An 18768-nucleotide genomic window follows, 5' to 3' on the forward strand; every position below is an offset into this window, starting at 1 on the left:
TTTCGTGAGCCGTTGCCGCCTAAACATTGATGTTCTTTGGTGGAACACTTGATTTTTAATGTAGATACAGGGTGTGCTGTCAAAGTAGTCTACTGTATTCTTTACCATAATCAACATTTTTCCATTCCTTTATCCAGCCACGACAGGCTGGGAGTATTCTTTAAATGATTTGTTTATTTAACATCTTCATTTTAACTGGTTTGTTCAGGAATGTGTCAAGATGACAGTTGAATCAGTTGCCTCAGACCAGAATATTAATGTGTGACACATTTATTTTGACTGATGCATTTATTTATCTTGGCTTGGTGGGAGTTTCCGACTCTTCTTATTGGTGTCTTTGAGTTTTGACTCATCAATTGAATGCCTTTTTGTCATTTTGCACTTGTAGAGCAAATTTGTCTTGTTTTAGATGGTGTTAAAATATGAGCACGGAAAACAATGCCAAAAGGAGAAGACAACGTGGTCTGGCAACGAAGCACCCTGTGGTACCCTAATATTGATATTTCTTGTTTGTACAGTTACTCATTGTCTTTACAAATCACAGTTCATTTAGAATCCTTTACCTGGTTATTACAGTCAGCAAACCTTCATGGCATCCTAACCATAGAAATAACAGCTAATAAATAAAGTCTCTTGATATGATCAGTGTACCTTCTAAAGTCTGAATCAGTCCTTTGATGATTTGGGGCAAGTTTTAGCCTCATATTTCTATTGTCATGTTTGTCCTTTCTTTTGATGATTTCCCTAGGCAATGGACCATTTTAGAATTAACAGCATACTTAGGCTGCACGCTCCTCGTTGTTGTTGTTAGTCTACTCTGGATGAAGCCAGGCATTGTCTGTGATTCCGTCGCATACACCTCTCACTGTCAGTCAACTCTGTAGAACAAAGTGATACCCCACCGAATGGAATATAACTTGAGGCACAAAACAGACTCCCAGGTCAGTTTTCTTGTCTCCACACCAAACGCTCTCTCATGTGAAGCCTTCTGATTTTATATGATGACAGTTGTTGGTCAGAATGTATTACACTGTTTGCTGTACAGACGGGGCCTTTGTCATATAATTGAAGAGCACAAGAGCTGCCAGACTAAACAGTGGTCTGGGCTTCAAATCATGTTCTGTGACTTCCTTGGCATGTTTTTATCACCATCTCAAGCATGTGTTATTACTTAGCAGTCTCTGCCACAGTAGATTACAGAGGAAACAAACCCATGCAGTGAAGGGGACCAACACTGGTTCTTTAAGGAGATAAATGCCTTCTACCCTCACAGCACAGTTTTTGTGTGTGCATCTCTCTTCTCTGCTTGGACTCATAAATCCTGCTGAAGCCAGCTGTTTACAGAGTCAACATAATGGTCAGCTTTTAGGGACAGATGTCATTAGGTATCTCGAAATTCTAAAGAAGGGTGGGTCCAAAGGGCAAATGGACAAAGAACTTGAAAAGACCATTTCTAACAATAAACATGAAAAAGAGTTGCCCTCATTAGTAATCAAAGAAAATTCCACCAAAATAATAATAACATCATATTGATAGAGTTTCTAAAAACTGTTAATAGCTCCTGTTCACAGACTAGTGAAACACGGACTGTCAAAAAATGGGCACATCTTTTGTGGCAGGCAAACTGCCAGTATGTGTTAAACCTTAAATATAGCCTTTGATTCCACTTCTAGGAGTTCATCCTAGCAGAAAATAGTAAGAGATACACACAAATTCTTACATATAAGAATGTCCATTAAAGCATGATTTAAAACAGCAGCAACACTAATAGTAAAGACAGTTGGTATCTATTTTGACAGAGAGCTTTCCATGTACCAGACAGTGCTGGGTACTTCACAGGCACAACCTTATTTGCTTCTCAGCATCAGGAAGGGAAGCAGGCAGTGGTATCCCTTGGGAGAAAAGTAATGTTTGGAGTTTCGCACTTTCCTGGGAGCGCAGAGCTAGGAGGATTGAATGAGAAGTTGAACTCATTTGACACAATCCTTTAACCACATTTTTCCCCCTAATGAATACTACCAAAAGTGGAAAACAGGGATCCATCAATAGAGGAATTCTAACAAGTAGGTTAGAAGAATATACAGTAGAATATTGCTCAGCTATTAAAAAGAATGAAATAATGCAGTAACATGGATGGACCTAGAGATCAATATGGGGCTTCCCAGGTGGCTCAGTGGTAAAGAATCTGCCTGCCAATTCAGGAGGTGCAGGTTTGATCCCTGGGTCAGGAAGATCTCCTGGAGGAGGAAATGGCAACCCACTCTAGTATTCTTGCCTGGGAAATCCCGTGGACAAAGGAGCCTGGTGGGCTACAGTCCATGGGATTGCAAAGAGTTGGACACGACTGAGCAAATAAACAACAGCAACAGAGATGATCATACTAAGTAAGCCAGACAAAGATAAATATTGTATGATATCACTTACATGTGAAATCTAAAAAACAGATTCAAATTAACTTACTTACAAAACAGGAATACCTACAGGCATAGAAAAAACTTATGGTTACCAAAGGGCAAAGGACGAAGGATAAATTAGGAGTTTGGCATTTATAAAAACACACAATTTTATGTAAAATAGATAACCAGCAAGCACCTATTGTGTAGCATAGGGAACTATCCTCAGTATTTTTTAATAACCTGTAAGGGAAAAGAGTCAAAAAAGAATATATATATATATATATATGTGTGTGTGTGTGTGTGTATATATATATAACTGAGTCACTTTGCTATACACCGGAAGTTAACACAACAGTGTAAATCAACTGTCAGTTCAGTTCAGTTGCTCAGTCGTGTCTGACTTTCTGTGACCCCATGAATTGCAGCACACCAGGCCTCCCTGTCCATCAACAACTGTCGGAGTTCACTCAGACTCACGTCCACCAAGTCCACGATGCCATCCAGATATCTCATCCTCTGTCGTCCCCTTCTCCTCCTGACCCCAATCCCTCCCAGCATCAGAGTCTTTTCCAATGAGTCAACTCTTCTCATGAGGTGGCCAAAGTACTGGAGTTTCAGCTTCAGCATCATTCCTTCCAAAGAACACCCAAGACTGATCTCCTCTAGAATGGACTGGTTGGATCTCCTTGCAGCCCAAGGGACTCTCGAGAATCTTCTCCGACACCACAGTTCAAAAGCATCAATTCTTTGGCGCTCAGCCTTCTTCACATTCCAACTCTCACATGCATACATGACCACAGGAAAAACCATAGCCTTGACTAGATGGGCCTTTGTTGGCAAAGTAATGTCTCTGCTTTTCAATATGCTGTCTAGGTTGGTCATAGCTTTCCTTCCAAGGAGTAAGCATCTTTTAATTTCATGGCTGCAATCACCATCTGCAGTGATTTTGGAGCCCCCCCAAAATAAAGTCTGACACTGTTTCCACTGTTTCCCCATCTATTTCCCATGAACTGATGGGACCAGATGCCATGATCTTCGTTTTCTGAACGTTGAGCTTTAAGCCAACTTTTTCACTCTCCTCTTTCACTTTCATCAAGAGGCTTTTTAGTTCCTCCTCACTTTCTGCCATAAGGGTGGTGTCATCTGCATATCTGCGGTTATTGATATTTCTCCCAGCAATCTTGATTCCAGCTTGTGTTTCTTCCAGTCCAGCGTTTCTCATGATGTACTCTGCATAGAAGTTAAATAAGCAGGGTGACAATATACAGCCTTGATGTACTCCTTTTCCTATTTGAAACCAGTCTGTTGTTCCATGTGCAGGTCTAACTGTTGCTTCCTGACTTGCATACAGCTTTCTCAAGAGGCAGGTCAGGTGGTTTGGGATTCCCATCTCTTTCAGAATTTTCCACAGTTTATTGTGATCCACACAGTCAAAGGCTTTGACATAATCAATAAAGCAGAAATAGATGTTTTTCTGGAACTCTCTTGCTTCTTCCATGATCCAGCAGATGTTGGCAATTTGATCTCTGGTTCCTTTGCCTTTTCTAAAACCAGCTTGAACATCAGGGAGTTCACGGTTCACGTATTGCTGAAGCCTGGCTTGGAGAATTTTGAGCATTACTTTACAAGCGTGTGAGATGACTGCAATTGTGCCATAGTTTGAGCATTCTTTGGCATTACCTTTCTTTGGGATTGGGATGAAAACTGACCTTTTCCAGTCCTGTGGCCACTGCTGAGTTTTCCAAATTTGCTGGCATGTTGAGTGCAGCACTTTCATAGCATCATCTTTCAGGATTTGAAATAGCTCAACTGGAATTCCATCACCTCCACTAGCTTTGTTCGTAGTGATGCTTTCTAAGGTGCACTTGACTTCACATTCCAGGATATCTGGCTCTAGGTGAGTGATCATACCATCGTGATTATCTTGGTCGTGAAGCTCTCTTTTGTACAGTTCTTCTGTGTATTCTTGCCACCTTTTCTTAATATCTTCTGCTTCTGTTAGGTCCAGACCATTTCTGTCCTTTATCGAGCCCATCTTTGCATGAAATGTTCCCTTGGTATCTCTAATTTTCTTGAAGAGATCTCTAGTCTTTCCCATTCTGTTGTTTTCCTCTATTTCTTTGCATTGATTGCTGAAGAAAGCTTTCTTATCTCTTCTTGCTATTCTTTGGAACTCTGTATTCAGATGCTTATATCTTTCCTTTTCTCCTTTGCTTTTTGCTTCTCTTCTTTTCACAGCTATATTGTAAGGCCTCCCCAGACAGCCATTTTGCTTTTGTGCATTTCTTTTCCACTCTACTTCAATAAAAATGGAAAAGTTCACTCTAATAACAAACAAAAAAGAAAGGTATGTAGATATGAGAACTAATATTTAATTGAATATGTGATGACATGGAAAATGTTTTTAATACTTGAAAAAACCCAATGTATGTAGTATGACTTGACTTTTTCTCTTACCGTAGTATGATGTAATACACCTAATGGTTTGTCAGAATAGGCAGATTCCATTTCTAATCCCAGATCCATCATTGGCTTTGTGAATGACTGTGGGCAGACTGTTTCACTAGCTTAAGTGTCAATGTTTTCTTCTGTAAAATGAAGTCAGCCATGGTTGTTAGACATAAAACCAGCCATGGCTGTCCAAGCAACACAAAGAACGTGTACAAGAAATGGTAAGTATTATTTTAAACATGATGTTGGTCCCATGTCTTATGTGAATCCAAAAACAAGGAAATAATACATTAAAACTTGTTAATGATTTTCTTATAGTGCTGACATTAGAATATTTTATTTGTAATGCTTTGCTATTCTCCCCAGTAGAACATGCAATGAATATATTTATACCTCTGTATTTATATATTTTATGGAAATAATATGAATAGCTATAATTATTAAAGCTTTGGGTCATTTTGTATCAGGAAAAAGCATACAGTTCTTAAGTATATACACAGACACAGACTAGTGGTTCTTATCAAAAGACATAATACGAGTGACAATCTGTAACCCATCTTACAGTTTCCGTGGTCAGCAGGATAGCCTTTGGTTCAGTGGTTTCAAGTTCTCTCTGTTCTTGTCTGTTAGCACCAGTATCATGGATTGATCTTCAAAGTAGCTCCTGAAATGAGCTTGGGGATCCTAAAATTACTCTGTAATGAAAGTACAACTTACACGGACTGAGACTGAACTGAAAATCTGAACACCAAGAAGACGAAGCTATTCTTTTTTACTCTTTTCCATTTTACTCCCTATGATGTCCTTACTTCCTACATCTGGTGAACTTTCGAGACTTCCAGGTTTTCTTTTTTTTGCCAGCTCTTTACCTATTGATATATTGGTGTTCCCTGGGTGTCTGTCCTCACTTGTCCTTCCTCTTTCCAAATTAAACTCATCTTCTTGTCCAGACTAGCCTTTCCCTGAAATATTGTCTTAATATTATATCTTAGAGCAGCTGAAAATCATGAACTCTGAAATTAATTAGCTGTGTACCTTGGATAAGGTTCAGTTCTAATGTCCTCCTCTGTAAGGTTACTCATGCCTATCTCGAAGTGAGAATTAAGTAAGAGGTGAAGCCCTAAGCTCAGTGAGCTGTTGTATAGGAGCTTCTGCAGATGAGGTTGCTTGCTGTGACGTTTGTTGTTCTGGTGGCGGTCATGGCGGTGGCCCCCAGGACAAATGAAGTACTGGAGTCATTCTGAACTTCTTTGCTCTTCTCTCTCTCCTGCATCAGATAGGTTTTCTTTTCTTTTTTAAAAAAAATATTTATTTCTGAGTCTTTGTTGTGATGTGGGGGATCTAGTTTCCTGATTAGGGATCAAACCTAGACCCCCTGCATTGGGAGCATGGAGTCTTAGCCCCTGGACCACCAGGGAAGTCCCTGTATTTGACAGATTTTCAGGTCATGCTGATACAGCCTTGTTAATCTTCTCCTGTTTACTCCTGCTTTGGTTCTTATCAGCTCTTGAGAGTCATCACTGGCAGCTAGCTGCTCTTCCTGTTCCCAGTTCTTTTTGTGCTCTGCCCATCCTCTCACTGTAGCCTGAATGATCATTGTAAAAAACGTAAAGCTGGTGACGGCATCCTGTTACCTATTCCTCCTCTTAGTGGCACCCAGTCACCTAGAGCAGGGACATGTGCTAACTCATCAAACGTCTTCTGCGAAAGGCCAGATAGTAAACATTTAGGCATCACTCGCTGTATGGTCTCTGCTGCAGCCACTCAGCTCCGTCACTGTAGTGTAAAAGCAGCTGCAGACAGTGTGTAAAGGGATGAGCATGGCTGTGTTCCAGTAAAACTTTATGGAAGTTGAAATTTGAATTTCATGCAGTTGTCATATGTCATAAAATATTCTTCTTTTGATTTTTTCCAACCATTTAGAAACCTGACAAGTATTCTTAGCTCGTGGGCCACACAGATACTGGCAGGTGGCAGGGTTTGGTCTGCAGGCTGGAGTTTATCAAATAAGTTAAGCTCACCAGCACAGATAACAAGATCTTCTGCAGTAAGCCCTGGTTTATTCCTCCAGCCAGATCTTGCGCTGCCTTCTCTTTACTTCTTCCACTTATGTGATAAACTTGCCTTTTCTGTGTCCTTAAGGAGCCATCCTGTTTTTACTTTCTCTCATGCTATTCACTTTGCCCAGGGCTCAGCTCATTCTTGTCTGTCCTGTCCCCACTTCTGCTCCATCCTTCATTCACTGCTGATCAATAACCTACTCCTCTTTCAGAGTTCAGCTGAAGCAGCCCTTATTCTGTGCAGTGCGGACACTGATCTAGGCTGCTGAGGTTTGTGTCTCAGCCCCACTTCTTGTCACTAGACCATTTCTTTGTGCCTCAGTTTCTCATTAAAAAAAAAAAAAAAGGAATTAGTCATCACCATCATCTCTATGGATTCTCTTTGTTAGAATCCACTGAGCTAGCACGTGGGCAGCACTGGAAGTCTTGGTTATTGAGGCATCCATAGTTACTCTGCATCTCAGATAGACGAGACGATTTCTGTGATCCCTTCTGTACCCTTTATAGCCATCTCTCAAAGCACTTCTGACACTTGACGTAGCTCTTAGTGTGTTGTATTCAGTAATGATAGGCACTCAGGAATGTTTATTGAGTGAGAGCAAGAAAAGGGAGAAATCTTAGCCTGACTTCAAGTGGATTCAAAAAAGATCTCTTGTTAGTAACAGGACAAAAAGGAGCCAGAGAAAATAAGCAGGTTTATGAAATTGAAAATAAAATTTAAAATATCTCATCTACAATTGGTGTTTTTTTTTTTTTAATTTTATTTATTTGACTGCACCAGGTCTTAGTATTCACATGTGGAATCTTTCATTGTGACATGTGGGATCTAATTTCCTGACCAGGGATCAAACCCAGGTCCCCTGCGTTGGGAGCACAGAGTCTTAGCTACTGGACCACCAGGGAAGTCCCTATAAGTGCTACTTTTAGTGTTGAGCTCATGTCCGTAAGAGGAAAGAAATGCTGTCCACATAATATACAGTCTAGTGATTCTCTTAGGAACCTGTGTCCCAGCCTGACCTTTCTCTTAGTGACTGCGTTTCTTTCTGTTCGTTGTCTTTGCCAGTTTGGTGCAAGGATGAACATGCTTCTTACCCATAGCCTCAATATATGTGGAGCTGTGGGAGCAATACAGAACTGTGTCTTGAGGCCCGCCAAGGATGCAGTGAATTATTAGATCAGGGAGGCCAGCTGCAGAGCCATGGAGTTCAGAAAGAAGGAGGGTGAGGGCTCAGGACCCAGCACAGGAAGCACAGGGCTGTTCGTGGGGAGGCGGGGCCAAAGCCCTTGGCTGGGTAACAAGCACATCATCGCCTGTGTAGGGACGGCTCCTGTAAGGCCATAGACGAAACGGGACTATGGCTAGAATTAGGAGGAGTTAGAGGTGTCTTGTCAGTCATTCCATATGCTGTGTGGAGAGCCTCTTGACCGCTGCTTTTCCTTTTCACCTTTCGTACTGTCTGTTACAGAGGTGTTCTATTGCCTAGGTTCATTCAACAGGTGTGGATTTTCACAGGGCTGTATTGGGCATCTATTGAGATAATAGAAAAGCATTTTGCAAACTTGCTAATGTAATGTTCTTCTTTTTCTACCTAAAATCTGCTTTCTGTTGGAAAACATTTGCTTTTTTTACATAACCACAGTGTCTCTTAACTGAACTTTGTGTCTTTCTCATGCTATTTTAGGCAATGGAAGATTTTGGTACTTCAGAGGCACATTCTGGTATGGCTCGTGTGCTTGTTTAATTCTCACACTTTCTCAGCAAATGAAGCAGTCGGCTTTATAACTTGGGTTAAATCGTTTTTATATTGTATATGTTTTGGGACCGCTGGGGTGCAGATTTCCTCTGGGAAGAAGTGTGATGCCTGTTCCATGGAGGATTCTGTAGATCTTTGTAAAATGACCAGGTCTGAAATTCTCTGTGCTAAAGCTGCTAAAATCTTAACCCTGCCTTTTTGGGTTGCTGGGGAAATAAGTCTTTATATGTATCCTTTTATTGGGAAGGCTTCTGCAGTTCTCTGTAAGACAGTGAGCAAGCATTGCAAGCAAGGGCAAACATTTCAAGGAGAAACATCATAAATTTTCTTGCTTTCAAGACAGACATAATATTATGCCATAACTAAACATTATGAAACCATTTCCTTTTGAAGCTGATTCACTGAACCGATAATTTGAAATTCAGCTAATGTTAGAGACTTTTTATTTAAAATGATTGTTGTTGGCCCACTTAGCTGGTAAATTATGTAAGCCATAAGAAACAAAAAAAGCTTTGTTTGTAGTCTAGTGCTCAGTTGTGAACAAATATGAAATCTAAAGCTCGTACCCAGTGTTGTTGGAAAGCTAACCAATGTCCAGCATCTATTTTGGGGTTCGTACACAAGTTGGTCAGAAGCAGCTTATTCAAAGAATCAAATCTGAATTATATTTTTTTAAAAAAGGAGGTGAGGTAAGATGGAATTGAGGTGGAGGCAAGGTCAGGTCTGTAATGGGCAGAATTCTAAGATAACCTTCGAGACTCCAAGCCCATCTTCTCCCAGTTATTCAGTTAAAAGACTAATTTATTGCTGTTGTGGGGGGATATTGCAGATGTCATTAAGGTCCCAAACTAGTTGACCTTAAAATACGGAGATCATTTCTGGTAGGCCTGACTAATCATATGAGCCATTTAAATCTGATCTAGAGGTCAAAGACATATCACTTAGAGAGATCTGAAGCTTGAGAAGGATTTTACATGGAAGAGATTTCCCATTGGTGGTTTTGGAGATGGAAAGGGCCACATGACAAGGAATGAGAATGGCCTCAGGAACCTGAGAGGGATCCCTGGCTGACGGCCAACAAGGAAATAGGGACTTGGGTCCTACAGCTGTAAGGAGCTGAATTCTGACAGTAGTAAGATTGAAATTGGACCCCTTCCACCCTCCAAATGAGAACTTAACCCAGCTGGCATCTTGATTCTAGACCTTTGATACTCTGAGTAGATAACCCAGCCATGCTGAACTAGACTTCTGACCTACAGACCTTTGAGCAAGTCAGTGGGTGTGTTTTAAGCCATGAATTTTATGGTAATATGTTACGCACCAACAGACAGCTAATACGAGGCCTCAGTCATGTCTCCGTTGCATCATTGCAGTAGAGTATTAACTGGTCTCTCTGGTTCTGTATTGGTGTTACTCAAACTATCTGGTGAAGAAACAGATTTGGAAATTTCAACATGTTACAGCCCCATGCCATGCCCATGGCAGATTGCGTTTTATAAAGATTGCTGCAGAAGCATCTCCTGCCCCACGCTCCTCTGTTATGTGGCAATGCCTCTCCTCCTTCAGATGGCTCTAGTTCCCTCCACCTGCATCTGGGCTGGACTTTTAACCTCTTACTGTTTTCAAGTGATGCTCTATGTTCCAAGGTTCAGTTACAAAAGGTCATGCAGTTTCAGCCTGGTTCTCTCGGAAGGCTCCTGCTTGGCACTCAGCTGCCATGCTGTGAGAGGCCACGCCACGTGGACAGGGCAGTACTGGGTGATCCAGTCAACAGAATTAACAGCCTTCCTTGAGTCATCCCAGCCCAGATACCAGACATGTGAATAGAGAAGCCTTCGGATAATTACAGTCTCTAAGCTGGTCTAGTCAACCCCAGCCTTTGTGTCTCCCCGGCTGAGGCCTCAAACACTGGGGACAAAGATAGGTCATCCCCAGTGTGCCCTGTCCAGATTTAACCACCCACAGAAGCCATGGACGTGACAAAGCAGTTACTGCTTTCTGATGCTGCATTTCGGGTTGGTTTGTTAAGCAGCAGCAGATAGCTGGAATAAACATGTTTCTAAAATGCCATGAAAGTGAAATTTAAAAAAAAAAAAACCAGGGTATGAGCAGAAATCACATAGTGTCAGTTCTATGCTACTCTGTTGGTCTAAGCACTTTCAAACCTGCCAAGATTCAAAAAGAGAGGACGCAGACCCCACTTTTAACAGAGAGGAGACTCGAAGACTTCAGGAGCCATTAAAAAAGAAAAGCCTTTACATTTTGAGATAAATTTAGCCTTGTGGAAAAGTTACAGAAATATTGCAGAAAATTTCCATATATCCTTCACTCAGCCTCCCCTAGTGGTAACATCTTATGGAGCCATAGTACAACTTTCAAGACCAGGAAATGAGCATTGATAGACTTCGTTGTTCAGTTGCTCAGGCGTGTCCGACTCTTTGCGACCCCATGGACTGCAGCATGCCAGGCTTCCCTGTCCTTCACCATCTCCTGGAGCTTGCTCATGCTTACGTCCATTGAGTCGGTGATGCCATCCAACCTTCTTGTCCTCTGTCGTCCCCTTCTCCTTCTGCCTTCAGTCTTTCCCAGCAGCAGGGTGTTTTAAATGAGTTGGCTCTTCCCATCAGGGGGCCAAAGTATTGGAGCTGCAGCATCAGTCCTTCCAATGAATATTCAGGGTTGATTTCCTTTAGAATTGACAGGTTTGGTCTCCTTGTAGTCCGAGGGACTGTCAAGAGTCTTCTCCAACACCACAGCTCAAAAACATCAGTTCTTCAGCGCTCAGCCTTCCTTATTGTCCAACTCTCACATCCATACATGACTATTGGAAAAGCTACTGGAAAAACCAATAGTTTTTTCGACTATACGGACCTTTGTTGGCAAAGTGATGTCTCTGCTTTCTAATACCCTGTCTAGGTTTGTCACAGCTTTTCTTCTAAGGAGAAACATCTTTCACTGTCCACTGATCTGCAGATCTTACTGCAGTTTGGCCAGTCTTCCCAGCACTGTCCTTTCTCTGGTCCCAGGTCCAATCTAGGAGCCCACACTGCATCTAGTTTTCACATCTTCTTAGTCTGCTCCAGTCTGGGACAGTTCTCACCCTTCTGCTGTCTTTTTAAAAAAGAATTTTTTTGTTTTGATTGTAGGATAATTACAACATTCTAATGGTTTTTACCATACATCAGTTTGAATCGGCCATAGGTATGCTTTTGTCCTCTCCGTCCTGAACCCCCCTCCCATCTCCCTGCCCACCCCGTCCCTCCTGGTTGTCACAGAGCACTGGCTTCGGGTGCCCTCCGCCATACATCAGACACGCACTGGTTATCTGTTTTACACTGGGTAATGCATTTGTTTTGGTGCGGTTCTCTCAAATCATCCCATCGTCTCCTTCACACAGACGGGAAGAGCACATCTTCTGTTGTCTTTCATGACTAACACTTTCGACATATATGAGTGGTTATTTTGCAAGATGCCTGTCACATTTGCTTGAATATTTCATGGTTAGATTAGTGTTGTGCATTTTTCGCAAGCATACCCCAGGGGTGAGGATGCGTGGTATCAGGGTGTGTATGACGTCAGTATGTCTGACTCCTGGTGATGTGAAATGTGCTCCCTGGGGAAGGTGGTTTCTGCCAGGATGCCCCACTGTAAACATCTTGTGGACAGGTCCTTTGATGCAGATGTTGTGTTTGTTATCATGTGTTGGTGGGGCCATCTTTTGAAACTGCCATAACATTTACATTTATCGTCAGGTCTAACATAAAAATGTAATCTTTCCAGTTTCTGTCACTATATTGTCATAGATCTGTGGCTGTTGGCAGGCTGGCTCTGGCCTGCAGACCACTCTTTGAGGAGCGATGTTCTAGCCTGCACTTCTTCACCAGTTCCTTTTTCCTGTTACTGTCAGATTGGAGTTTGAATAACAAATCCAACCGTGTCGTTCTTTGGCTTAGCATCCGTTGGAGGCGTCCGATCCTTTCAGGGTGCAGGCCACACTTGCAAGCGTGACAGTTGTGGTGTCTCTTTCCTAATTAGCCTTCTCTGATTCTCTTCACCGCCATCTCCAGGTAGGCACAGCAGTCTGCACACTGGGACTGGCCACTCCCCTGTCTTTCAGGGCTCATGATCACCTCCTTTCAGTCGTCTGGGCTCCTCACTAAGTTCTCCCCACATCTGGTCACCTATACCCTGTGCATATATCTCTGATGGAAGTTGAGTTTTGTTTTCTTGTTTGGTTATGTGTCTGTCAAGCCATGTAAAATGTTTTCATCGAGATATAGTCGATTTACAATGTTGTGTTGCAGGTGTACAGGAAAGTGACTCAGTTTTACGTATACATATAGTCACTCTTTTTAAGATTCTTTTCCACATAGGCCAGTACAGAGTCCTGAGTATAGTTCCCTGTGCCATACAGTAGGTCTTGATAATCTATTTTATATGTAGTTGTGTGTATGTGTCAGTCCCAATTCCCGATTTATCTCTCCCATTCCCCCCGTTAACCGTAAGATTGTTTTCTACGTCTGTAACTCAGTTTCTGTTTTGTAAATAAGTGCATTTGTACCATTCTTGCAGATTCCACATTTAAGTGCTATTATACGATATCTGTTTGTCAGATATTTGTCAAGCCATTTGACTTGACTGAGCTTGAAGGCCTTGATTTTGAGCTGTAAGATTAGCTCATGACAAGGGTTCAAAAGTGTTAATCAAACCTGACATAGTATCCAGGAGGAAGAAACGTCCCCAGTACTAAGGAAGAGCTTTATGACTAGACTGATTCCAGAATTGCAGAGACGGCTGAGAAGCCTTTGGGGAGGACCTTGTTCCTGAAGGGTAGGATTGACTGGTGAGGACAGTGGCTCTAGGCTCGTGGCCCTTCTTCACGTGTGTTGTCTCCGCCCTAGGAGCAGATTAAAGCCTTCAAGTGAGGACGCAAACTCAAGACAGTGTAACTCAATGGATAGACCCCCCATGTTTCTGTAGACATGTTGTATCACTTTTGGAGGCCACTTTTCTTGCCTGTATAACTAAGCAAAAAGCTGGTGGAGAACCTCTGCCTGCTTTTTTCTTAAAAAAAAAAAAAAAAAAAAAAAAGCTAATAATAGTTTGAAATTCAACCCAACCTACTGCTGTATCTCTCTGAACAGAGCTAGAGTGATCTCCCTGTACCAATTTTCCCTAAGTTGCACCTAGTCTTTTGTATCTAAATATTGCTAGTTTATATTTAGCCCTCTTTTCAAAGTATATGAAAAGTAATTGTGCCAGAAAAGAGAGAAAATCAAGGCCACCTGGACTCCATAGGTCACTCAATAACTTTACCTCAAAAGCCATTGTTTTTTCTTACATCAAAAGTGTTGACCTATTATTTAAAATATACGTTAAATAATAATGAATCCTTTTGATTATCATTTAGCATGGTTTAATGATAAAATTTTCTTGTAATTTGTGCTTATGGCTTCCATAGTTAGATCTCAACCAAGTATTTATCAGAATTTAAATATATGGTATTTTAAATGAGTTATCAAACATCAGTAAATACTTTAAAATTTTTATTGATACATAATTTATCAACTAATAAAATAATTCATTAATTAAAAATTTAAAAATTTCCTAACACCAGTGGCAACATTTGCTTTAAGAACAGGGGGCAGTTAGAATTGCAAATAATATAGCCTAAAGATTTTCACAAGTTCATTTAAAATTTTCTAATGCAAACAGTACCTGTTTTGTTAATAACATGAACCACAGATATACAAAAATCCCAGTGAATCTCCTGAAACAAACTTTGTAAGGAAAATTCTTCCATCACACACACTCTTATCATTAATTACACCATTAAGGGGAAAAAGAACCCCTTCCCCAAACCCCCCAAAAACACCCAATGTAAAGTGGTCCCAGGAATGGAATTTAGAAACGGCAGTATATTCAGCTTAATCATCTGGAATTGCTTAAATACAGTGTGCTTAGATAGCTAACATAAAGGAAGAAAAATTTACTACAGTTAATAATTTCACAATCCTTTGAAGATGTGGGATAATTTCAAAAAGATCTCTACTTTGTTTTTGATTTAGAAGATTCAGATAAATCTTGCCCTTCCTGTCCTCAGGCTGTCCATAAGCCATAGCAGTTTCATTCTTTTCAATTTTAGGAAATAACAGACTCATGTAGTAAAACGATACTGGTCATTTAAGTCATGGGGGCCAACCACAACAGAGCCCCCAAACAAGGTTGCCTTTTGCGTCCTGATTTTCCAAAGTCTAGTATAATGATTTAAGACTTTCTGCCTGAATAATTCCCTGAGAATCAGCCACATCCGTGTTGTTCAGAGGTAAGACTCGTTCTCCCTGGTCTACAGAGGCCCGAGCCCCGGAGCTGCTCTCTGGAATACCAAGTCAGAGGAGGAGCACTCCATTACTCAGAGCATACTAAGGGTTTGGTCATTTGAGAACTGAGCTGCTAACTGGACCTGTGGTGATATGAAAGGAGATGTGTTAAGTAAGCAGACCCAGTTTTTAAAATCAAAATTTAAGAACATATTAAAAACTAAGGTCTCTGAAGCAGCCTGGAATCTGTGGATTTCAGATGTTTTTTGTACAACTTACAATAAAACAAACTATATTTTAGGTCACTACCCAATACACATATAAGTGAAATAAAAATGTCACAGAAACAATAGTATATGTGACACCTTTAGATATCTGTCTTATTATTTTAAATGTAAGAAAATGCTAGTCAGTACTCATTGCCCACTTACCAGTCACTTCCCACAGTCTGGAAAACTGATGCATTTTAGATAGTTGTAAGTGTTTGTGGCCACCCCTGTCCCATACCTGTTTTAGCATTCTTTTGGGATTACATGTGAGGTTAGTTCATGGGTCACAGAAGATGTCATAGAAAAAAATTTTTTTTTCACTAAAAGTGATTTTTTTTTTTTTTTAACCTTGAGTCCGCTTTTAATTTCCCAGACGTGGCTGTAAACGATGTGTTAGTCAGATCAAAGAACACAGTTGTGCTGGTTGATTGTGTTCAGAAGAATGGAAGAATCGAACTGTTGGAACTTAAGAGAGTCTTAAGAGGTAGTGCAGATCAGCCTGCTTGTCATGCAGAGACCTGAAGATGAACTAGTTGCAATTTTTAAGGTTGAATTAAGGTCATTTGTGTAAAAGAACCTGCCTGCTAATGGAGGAGACACAAGAGACAGGAATTTGGTCCCTGGGTCAGGAAGATCCCCTGGAGGAGAGCGTGGAAACCCACTCCAGTATTCTTGCTTGGTGAATACCATGGACAGAGGAGCCTGGAGGGCTACATAGGGTCCATAGGGTTGCAAAGAGTCAGACACGACTGAAGCAACTTAGCATGCACACATGTTCGTAATAGAAGGTATTTTAAAATACCATCATAAAAAGTCTGGCATTGTGAGTGTCTGCTTCTGGATTTGAATGTTGGAGTAGGGCTGTGATACAGGGAACTGTCACTCCTTGGTACCACTGAGGAAGCAGTGGTGCCTGTGTCCCTGTGACATTCTTGGCTTTTGGTTGCTAGGGCAACCAAACTCAGAGATGTCTGTGCTTGGCTCTTTTAGGCCTGGGCCTGATAAGAGTATATATCACGAAAATTTCAGAAGACCAATTTAGGAAATGATGAGGTTAATATCTAGGAAATAAAGGAAGAGGAATAAGGATGTGTTGACCTAAAGTTGCATTTGGTCCTGAGTTTGTGCATTTCCTGTCCTACCCACTGATGATATAAGAAGGTCCATCTTCATTCCTGAGCCTGCAGTTGCCCAGGAAAGTGAGAGAATGTCAATGAATTTAATGCTTGTAGTCAAAACTTTTCCCCTCTGATCTATCGAGACTATAGAAAATGATCATGTTTATTTTTGCTAGATACTGAGCTAGGGCTTTCTAAGTGCATCTGTCTTTGGGGATTCACTCTGTAGTTCGCTTTCCTTAACAGATATTTGTAAAACACTGTGATCTTTTTTTTTTTTTTTTGCTAGTCTCATAGGCTTTTCTTTTATCAATGTAGTATTATAGACAAACAAGCTCCAGGGAGGCCAGATGATAAATTCCCTTTCTATCCACCTGACATCCTCTGTGAAATAGACAAAGAGCCCATACCTACAATGAAAGGAATATGCTTGTCTTAAGCACTGTGGTTTATCCTACAAAGTAAATTCTAGTCAAGTTAAGAAATTTTATTTTCTTTTTAAACTGAAGGAGGATCAACAAATTATAGTTTATGGGCCTAATATGGGAAACTGCCTGTTTTTGTAAATAAAATTTTATTGAACACAGCCATGCTTATTAATTTATAGATTATTTATACCTACTTTTATACTATTGTGACAGAGGTAATTGTTGCTATAGAGACTGTGTGGCCTGCGAAGCCTAGAATATTTACTATTTATTTGGCCCTTTACAGAGAAAGTTCTCTGACCCTTGGACTAAAGGAATATTTAGAGATTGAAGTATTGTTCTTAAAAAAACTATCCCTTTTGAATAAAGGCTATTTTCCCTTAAATTGCTTGGAGAAAGTCTTCTGTTACAAATAGATAACAACTTATAACTAGGTTTGATGAAAGTGCCTAGAAGCTATTGTGTGATTGCTGTCTACTTTTTTTTAAGTTAAAGATCATTAAAAATCATTGTACATTAAATCATTAATGTTGAGAAAATAACTAATGAGGTATATATGAAAGATTATAGTGTGGCAAGCTTATAATTTAACTACATGAAGGATAGGTTACATTATTTCAGCTGGCATTGCTTATTTTGATAGTCTTTATAATAATTATGAATTTTTAATACTTTTTTTTACATTTATATATATCTGTTTGAGGTTTTGCCTGCTGCAGATCAATGAGGCAAAGCTAATAGTCATTCGCAAAGAAGCCTCACATTTCTTGTGTTTAAATGTAATTCAGTGTATTAAAATGAATATTTAATCATACTATTCCTCAGTCACAGAATTTCAGCAGTAAAGCATGGGGCTGCAGTGCTCCATGTCAGGGCAGTAGTTTAAATAATTTTAAAAATCATTATTAATAAATTATCTTTGCATTTTTTTTAACAGACTTGTGGAAGACAGCAAACTGATCCCACGCATTTTTGAAGTAATTCTGGTAAGAGAAGAAATGTGTGTCTGAAATTCAAGTGACAAACTTAAACATCTCTAAGGTTTTGGCCACGTTGTATGTTTGGGTGGCCTGCACAGCAGGATTGTGCGTCCATGGTGTCACTTAACCTTATTGGGCTTCAGTTTCCTTGTCTGAGCTCTTGACTAGCTCTGAGATTGTACAGGGATATTGTTTAATGATCTGCCATCTTTCTGGAAATCCTTTACATTTTATTTATATTAAGTTAAAAATTACGTTATCTACTATAGAAAGATATATATAGAAGTGTGCTGGGAAGGATTGAAGGCAGGAGAAGGGGATGACAGAGGATGAGATGGTTGGATAGCATCACTGACTCAATGAACATGAGTCTGAGCAAGCTCCAGGCAATGGTGAAGAACAGGGGAGCCTGGCGTGCTGCAGTCCGTGGGGTTGCACAGAGTTGGACATGACTTAGCGACTGAACAACACCAAAATATACAAAGAATTCTGTATCTGAGGTTGGTTTGTGGATGAAAGGGCAGAATGATGATCGCTGTGCTTCAGTCTGCATGTTCTCATGTTCAGCATGAAGCTCTCTGACTTCGTCATCACTGAGTCAGGTCAACAGTTTGATGCCTATGGGCAGGCAGTTGTCCTCTTCAGAATGTAGAATAGCTTAGCTTCTGTACACCATTTTTTTATTCCTATTCATAGAACACAGCTTGATTGAAAACCGCCAGTTATAGAAAACCTTTCCTCTCTGGTTACTCTGTGTAGAGAATAAAATGGGATGTAGGGTTGGCTTTTCTCACTTCTGCTAAATCTCTATTTATACTAAACTTAAATCTGAGAATTACACTGAAAACCGAGTTGGTACTTACAGCAAGGGAGTGCCCTTAGACAAAGAAATATTCTCTTGTACCTCGGTGGGTTGTCCTCCTTTACCAAAAACTTTCCCTCTGTGGCTGTCAGTGCAAGCAACAAAGGAGGGGACCCGTCCCTAGTCAGAT

At 40.6% G+C, this 18768-nt stretch overlaps 1 protein-coding gene across 4 annotated transcripts in view; it reads left to right on the plus strand.

The window, feature by feature from the left end:
• The window catches only part of ULK4 (unc-51 like kinase 4), a 492418-nt gene that overhangs the window by 197357 nt on the left and 276293 nt on the right, over positions 1 to 18768 (plus strand). For all 4 annotated transcript variants that reach the window (XM_040246041.1, XM_040246038.1, XM_040246040.1 and 1 more), the window contains one exon: positions 17734 to 17782. In XM_040246041.1, coding sequence (XP_040101975.1) covers positions 17734 to 17782 — 49 coding nt within the window. The remainder of the gene's footprint in view (positions 1 to 17733; positions 17783 to 18768) is intronic.

This window comes from Oryx dammah, unplaced genomic scaffold, assembly GCF_014754425.2.
Source record: "Oryx dammah isolate SB20612 unplaced genomic scaffold, SCBI_Odam_1.1 HiC_scaffold_9, whole genome shotgun sequence".
NCBI lineage: Eukaryota > Metazoa > Chordata > Mammalia > Artiodactyla > Bovidae > Oryx > Oryx dammah.